Source organism: Nuphar pumila, chromosome 10 (genome assembly GCF_984573655.1).
Source record: "Nuphar pumila chromosome 10, dmNupPumi1.hap1.1, whole genome shotgun sequence".
Lineage (NCBI taxonomy): Eukaryota > Viridiplantae > Streptophyta > Magnoliopsida > Nymphaeales > Nymphaeaceae > Nuphar > Nuphar pumila.
The window spans coordinates 88,540,126-88,548,273 of record NC_143258.1 but is presented as its reverse complement, the minus strand read 5'-3'; the positions used below and the strand labels follow the sequence as shown (position 1 = coordinate 88,548,273).

General features: G+C 38.8%; 1 protein-coding gene across 1 annotated transcript; it reads left to right on the top strand.

Annotated features, from left to right (window-relative positions):
* The first annotated feature begins 2,318 nt into the window (after positions 1–2,318).
* On the top strand, positions 2,319–5,026 carry LOC149827239 (putative glutamine amidotransferase GAT1_2.1). Its single transcript, XM_090018472.1, has 4 exons — positions 2,319–2,412; positions 2,787–3,520; positions 4,458–4,655; positions 4,793–5,026. The coding sequence occupies exons 1-4, from the start codon at positions 2,319–2,321 to the stop codon at positions 5,024–5,026; spliced, it is 1,260 nt and encodes a 419-aa protein (XP_089874598.1).
* The last annotated feature ends 3,122 nt before the right edge of the window (positions 5,027–8,148 follow it).

Genomic DNA, 8,148 nt, shown 5'->3' with positions numbered 1-8,148 from the left:
GAGTGCCGATTAAGACCCGCAAATTTTCAATGTAAAAATGCTAAAACATATTATTTTACCAGGTATGGTCCGAGTCTGGTTCATGTAGTTCTTATCAGGTCAGGTATGGTTTCTCTTATAGTAGACTACCAGGTCCAAACCCGACCCGTTGACACCCCTATATAAGCCTATAGTTTCCCAGTGTTTGTTGCAATTACGTCATCACCTACTCCAGGTTTTCCAATATGAAAGGAAAAGGATTGAAGTACCATGATTCAGACTAGCCTGAAATTCAATGAAAGAGAATGTGTTAGACCAAAAGTTTTGGGCTGGACTAGGCCCGACTTGTGAGTCAGGTTAAGTTGCTTTATTGGGTCAGCAAGATCCATATCCTAGTAACCTTGGCCTTATTACATGTCTAAGCTAGATGAAATCAAACTACATGCAGCAAATCATACATAAGAGAGTGTAACGATTATGACCAGGACTGAGACGCCAGACCAATGCGTGGATCCACATTTAGCCATAAAGATCCAGGTCCATTTTGATGATGGTGCAAGTATTTGAATTGAGATTTAATCAAAGATCTGATTAAATAGTTAAAACATATGACAAGTATAAATTTTCCAACTAAAAACATAATAGAATTAAAAACTTTCAAGTATATAGGGCGTTGTTAAGGGAATTATGGATTGGGTAATGTTGAAACCCTAACTTTTTTTTTTTCAGGGTAGTTGAAACCCTAACTTTTACTTCTTTAATGTCCCCAAGAGTTGGACCAACAAGGACATGAAAAGTAGGACATGGACCCGGTCCAAACCTTAAAACTTTTATGGTCCTAATCTTAGAAAGGATTGACCAGAATCGTTCACCACACAGACTGGCAATATAATCCATTTAATATAATCTAAACTTAGATCATATTAATCCCACCAGCCCCTCCACTAAGACTAACAAGACCGACCCAATCCAACTTTGGATTGACCAGACCAATTGAGACTTTGATGAGTATATCGCCACGTCACACCGACATGTCAAGGAGCTAGTTGCTGACTCACCCAGCTTACCCAATGGGATAAACCGGGTCCACCACATGGATAAGGCACTGAAGATGATGACTTAGTAGCAATAAACAAAAATAGAAACATAATTACGATAAGATACAAAAAATAACAAGTCCAGCACACATTAGTTGAAATCATAGTGACAAAAGTTAAAAACGGCAAAATCTCGGTAGCCAAAAAACTCGGGAGATTTTTGAAAATTTTCATAAATCTTGCGTTTTTTCAGGCAAAATCTTGGGAATTAAAAATAAATTTAAAAAATAAAAATAAATAAATTTTATAAGAAAATATAAATAAAACACATTTAAACATAAAAATCTTGGAGGTTAATTTTCACGATAAATATCTTTTAAAAATATAAATATCGCGATATTTGTCACGGTTTAAAAATCTCGCGTGAAATTGCAGTTTTAAACTTTCAGGCAATTTCTTGCTATTTCGGCAATATTTTTATAAATATGGCGATATTTGTCACAGAAGTTGGAATAAGGGAAGGTAATATTCGGATCCTATTTCGGGTCGTACGCGGCGCCTGGAAGAATGCATCTGCTGGACTGCTTATCTGGCAGTCCTGATCAGCCTTCTCACTCGGCATGCAGATCTCAACTACCAGTTTTAAATGCCCAAGAAAATCCCAATTTTCTCTATGCCTAACAATCATACGCTTGGTTCTGGAGCTCTTAAGATCCGAATATCCGAATCCAAAAAGATCGGTTGGGGACCCAGAAACTTGGTCCAAATTGAGGTTTAGTCCTTGTAATATACTCTTACTGGCTTCACTTCATATGAACATGGTTGAGTCGGTCAAGGTGACAATTTATTTGGGTCATCAACTGTATATGGATGACCGACCCGGTAATGATCCAACCCGGGCCCCGAGTCAATGATGTGTCCAGTTTTGAAATATGGGTAAGAGAAAATCCCCCAAGTTTTGTGATGATCTCTTATGGAAGGTCCAATGGTTTGATGTCATCAGTGAAGCAAATAAAACTTTTGCATATTTTTTATTTGTCATGTGTGATTGTGTATCATGAACTATGCAGCAAGTGTCATCTCTGCATTATCGTGCTGTCCTACAACAGGGCAACCACCCTCAGTAAAGAGTTTTCTTTAGCCAAATGGCTTTATCACTCCCTATAAATAGCTTCTTCCTCCTCAACGTTGAATCTTGAAATCGTAACACCCATCTAGTGAAAATCATTAAACCGATCTATCAATCTTCCACAATCACCATAGCCATCATATACCATCATCAACATGGGAAACCTTAAGGACATGGTGGCCTCCAGAGATCTTTCCATGGTTCTGCCAAGGGTCCTCATCGTCTCTAGAAGATGCGTTCGTAAGAACAAATTCGTGGATTTTGTAGGTAAAAAAATCCCCATAAAAATCTCTTTTGTTATTGATCAAAGAAAGATGATACCCATCTGAGATTATTGTATGTATTTGTTTCTTATGCATCTTGCACTGTTTAGGTAAATCCATTTTAGATTATTGTCTGTATTCTTGTTTTCTTTTGCGTCCTGCAATGTTTAGGTGGTACCCATTTGAGATTATTATTTGTAATCTTATTATCTTATGCTTCTTGGAATGTTAAGTTGATACCCATTTGAGATTATTATCTGTATTCTTATTTTCTTTATACAAATGTTTGGGTGATGCCAATTTGAGATTATTTCTTGGGTGATACCCATTTTAGATTATTATGTGTTCTTATTTTTTTCTGCATCTTGAAATGTTTAGGTGAATACCATCTTGATCTTATTGTCAACTATGGAGCTGTGCCGGTAATAGTCCCCAGAGTATCAGGCATTCACATGCTCTTGGAGAGTTTTGAGCCCATCCATGGCGTGCTTCTATGTGAAGGAGAGGATGTGGACCCTTCTCTCTATGAATCAGATTTTGATGGCCTCACCCCACAAGAAATTGAGGAGATCAAGAGGCTGCACTCTAGTGATACTGCCATTGATAAGGAGAAGGACTCCATTGAACTCCAGCTAGCAAAGTTATGCCTTGAGAGGAACATACCCTATCTGGGGATCTGCAGGGGGTCTCAGATCCTTAACGTTGCATGTGGGGGTACCCTTTATCAGGACGTAGAGAAGGAGCTCTCTAGAAGTGGTATGGAGAGGGTAAGGCACATAGACTATGATAATTATGATGGTCATAGACATGTTGTTCGAGTTCTAGAGAACACACCACTAAGGTCTTGGTTTAAAGATTCTTTGAAAGTAGATATGGAGCTGAGAGTTAATAGTTATCATCATCAAGGGGTGAAGATGCTAGCTGAGAGATTTGTACCTATGGCCTTTTCTCCTGATGGGTTGGTAGAGGCATTCTATGATCCAGATGCCTATAGTCCTGAGGTGGGTAAGTTCATAATGGGCCTGCAGTTCCATCCGGAACGAATGAGGCATGAAGAGAGTGAAAATCCAGAGTTGGCTTTTGATTATCCGGGGTGCCCTTCTGCTTATCAGGTTGGTACAAGAACTGCTAAAAGCAGGCTTAGTTTCTTTTTCTACATTGCACGTGCACCGGATGCAACCGGGCCATATGAATCCATCTGAGCTTGAAATATGCATGAACTCATAACACCCATTGATGTCTTGGTGTCATTTGATTCGACACCCTTTTGTCCTTTATGTATATATGGTTTCTGATCTACAAAAAGAAAGTATGAAAAATGGTTTTACACTCACATACACTCTCTCTCTCACTTTTCCTCCTAACAGTTATAAATGCCGCATTGGTCACAATAAAATCTTTTAGATTTTATGAGAAGGAAATTACTACATCAGAATTTGGGGACTTTCCAAGGATCTGTTTTACAAAATTTTTAAATCTGTATTGTGGCACTCTTGATCCTGCAGAGTAGAAGGCAGGAGAGAGCTATTTGGTAATTCAGTAGAACTAATTTGATGAACTTGTTGATATAGTGACCATTAAACAAATTTATGAGGCATGTAGGGAAGTTTATGTTGTTTTTCTCTGGCACCCTTTTGATAAGCTATGTCTGATGCCTATATAAATGTTGCTTCCCGACAAATTTACAAAGCTTAGCCACCTTGGTGAGGTCTTTCAAGCCTTCAAGGATATAAAGTGTCTTGACTAGAGAATGTTTTATATATATATATATATATATATATATATATATATTTCTAGCTCTTACTGATATCTTTATTCAGGGTGATTTCTCCAACTTAGAGTGCTGGAGAAATTATATGGAAGGATTATAAAAAGCAACTGCATTTCAGATCTATTGAAACATCAAGATTGAGCATGTCAAAGTGATCTAAACCTTAATATGTTTCTTATAAACTAATTGTATAGTCTTCACTCTTCTTTATACCAAATGGAATACCAAAGCAAACTAGAAGTCTTTCGCTCTGATTGATTTTCTTATCTTGGTACCAGGAATTTGTTAAGGCCGTGATTGCTTACCAGAAGAAAGTGAACGGTGAGATGAAGGCCTTGAAACTAGATGGAGAAATGGAGAAGAAGAGAAAGATAATTGTTCGGTGTTTCTCGGTGGCGAGGAATATGTATACGGCTGGAAGCGTGAGGAAATCCCTTGAAGGCCAAGATTTAGAAGCCGGAGCAGAGTTTCTAGAGGTACAGACTTCCAAAAATGATGAAGATCTACACGATCTATTATTGTGACTATGATTGCATAATGTTCATTCTGTTACTGCAATTTCATTTCCTGTACCGTGATCATGATTGTTGTTTTTGTGTTTCTTTTTCTTCAGTCAAGTGCTGCTTTGAGCATACAGCAAGAGAAGAGGTTGAAACAGATGGGAGCAACTGTTAGGAATGCCTCCTCTTACATGGAAAGGTTGAAGATGAATGAAGAGAGGGAGATTGCAGCAAGAAAGATGATGTCCAAGATATCAATTGAACAGCTCTCTGATCTGCTCTGTTTCTACCGCATGATGGGTCATATTTGCTCAGAGGTGTTGGAGATGAAACTCACGGCACCTTGACAAGGTTGTTTAACCAAGAGGTCATCTAACTGTATTCAGCCAAACAGGTATTCATCTGTAGTTCCGCCCCTCTTGAGGCATGGAATACTTCTCACTAGCACCCTTTGTAACTGGGAAGTCAAAAACAGAGCTACAATTTAATAATGTCTGTCATGGTTTAATAATCATCAAAGATCATTTACACTTTTTCTGTTATTGTTAGGAATGGAACTTGTGAAATAGCATGGATGATTTAGATTATGCCTGAACCAACAAGCAAATTACACAAGTTACTGGGTTGCAGTACCATATTTTCAGGCTTTTATTAACAAGGGAGAGAGAGAGAGGGCTATTCTGTTGCCAATTCGGCTGCTGCCTTGCTTCCTGTCAGAACGCCCTTGGGCGATGGATCTAATCTGTCACTTTTGCACAGTGGCGTGCACCCTACCGTCGCGTGTTCAATTGCGATGGCAGTGCCTGGTAGGGATCAGGGCGGACTGAGTCTCATGGATCTCAAGGTGGCTGTCTTGCATGTTTCCGAGGCTCATGCTCCTGCTTCTGAGTGTGAGGTGGGCGCTGCCTCTTGGTGCGGGCTGTTGGCGAATCCTGTGAAATAAACATTGACAGGAAGCGTACTTGAATTTGCCATGGATTGCAACTGCGTGTAGGGAATTCAGCGTTCTCCTCAACCGGTTGACGCCCACAATGAGGTCAGGTCTTAGGTCGATGGTGAGCAGGACCCTTCCACTATATCAGAATGTGAAATCGTTTTTGGCAGAGTAATTGCTATGAATGCTCATCATCTTCATAGCCCCTAACCCCTTATATAATGGGGGAATAAGGCAGTTACGTGAATGTGGTCTTTCCACATTCACGTAACTCCCACCCACTAACCTCATTACTTGGCCACTAATGTGACCCACTAATGGGTATCAAACCGGGTCACACTGTGGGATGAACCCATAATGTCCAACATTCTCCCACTTGATCCATTGACACCAAAAGTGTACTAAATCGATGTGTATACCGTTATCTCGATTTAACTCTTTATGTGGGTTCACATGCCACCCTTTATCACAAGGATGAATCATATGAGTCATGGATATAAATACTCTTTTATGAAATATCATATTCTTATGTACTACACTACAATTCACCTTCAGTGCTTAGGCATGCAGAAAATTACCTTTATAAATAGGTTGGTCTCTCACCTATTCTATTGATCATTTAATATTGTTATTTTGCTATTCTCTCTAACCCATATGAGAGATTTTTTATGCAAAATCAACAATAAGACAAAACCTTAGAGAATCAAAAGCATAAACACAAATGTGATCACATAATGTATTGTCATACATCAGAAGGAATAATAAAGACTCATCCCCTTTACATGTTGAGAATACAATCCCGGTGCTAGCCCTTTAGTAAGGGGATCCGCAGTCATTTTCTTCGTCTCAATTGTATTAATACATACTAGATGATTCTCAGTCCTTTCTTTAACAGCAAAATATTTTAACTTCATGTGTCGACACGATGTTGAGCTCTTGTTGTCATTTGAAAAAGACACAGATGCTTCATTATCACAAAAGATCTTTAGTGGTCTCTCAATAAAGTTCACTATACCAAGACCCATAATGAGGTTTCTTATCCAAATGGCCTGTGACGAAGTCTCGTATAGAGCAATAAATTCTGCCTCCATGGTATGAGCAACAATGGTAGACTGCTTTCTACTTCTTCATGAAACAACACCACCCGCTAGAAGGAAATGTATCTAGTAGTGGATTTTTTACTGTCAATACACCCTCCTAAGTTCGCATCAGAGTATCCAACGACCTCTAGGTGGTCAACTTTTCGGTAGGTCAACATATAGCCTTTCGTTCCTTGTAAATAGCGCATGACCTTCTTCGCTGCCTTTCAGTGCGCAATGCTTGGATTTGACTGATATCTACCAAGCATTCCCACAACAAATTCTATATCAGGTCGAGTGCAGGTCTGCGCGTACTGTAAACTCCCAACTGCCAAAGCATATGGGATAACATCCATCTTTGCCTTCTCAATATCATCCTGAGGACAATCTTTTAAGCTCAATTTATCCCCTTTCACTATGCATGCCGAACTAGGAGAACAATTCTCCATCCCATATCTTTTAAGAATCTTAAGGATATAGGATTTCTGAGAGAGGCCAAGGACACCCTTAGTTCTATTACGACAGATATCGATTCCAAGGACATAAGTGGCCTCACTTATGTCTTTCATATCAAAATGAGAGGAAAGAAAATCTTTTGTTTCATGTAATATACTCAAATCATTAGTTGCAAGAAGAATATCGCCAACATATAAAACCAAAATTATGAACCTACTTTCATTAGTCTTAATGTAAATACACTGATCAATAATATTTTCAATGAATCCAAAGTTCATTATTACCTGATTGAACTTCTTATACCACTGGCGGGAGGCCTGTTTAAGTCCATAAATTGACTTATTCAATTTGCAAATTAAGTTATTCGAGTCATCTATACTGAAATCAGAAGGTTGTTGCATGTATACCTCCTCATCCAGATCCTCATTCAGGAAGACAGTTTTCACATCCATCTGATGCAACTCTAAATAAAAATGAGCTACAAGGGTCATGATTATCCTCAATGATTCCTTAGTCGAGACAGGAGAAAAGGTCTCATTATAATCAATGCCCTCTATCTGTGTGAAACCTTTTGCAACAAGCCTAACCTTATACCTCTCCACATGACCTTTAGAATCTGTTTTGGTCTTATAAACTCATTTACAACCGACAGGTCTAACTCCATCAGGTCGAGGTACAAAGATCCCACACTTGATTCTTTGCCATAGAGTCAACCTCTTCTTTCATGGCATTGATCCAATGTGTTGATCTTTCACTTTCAATGGCTTCTGTAAATGTGAAGGGATCTTCATCAATGTCTATGAAATCATTTGACTCTTGTAAATACACCACATAGTCCGGATGGATAGCAGATTTTCTAATTCTGGTGGACCTCCATACATGTGCTACAAGTGGTTCAAAATGAGTCTCTGTATCCTTTTGTTGTTGTTGTATATCCTCATCAACAACTGGATCTAGTTGGGATTGATATTCATTGACTGAACTTTATCTTACATTACTC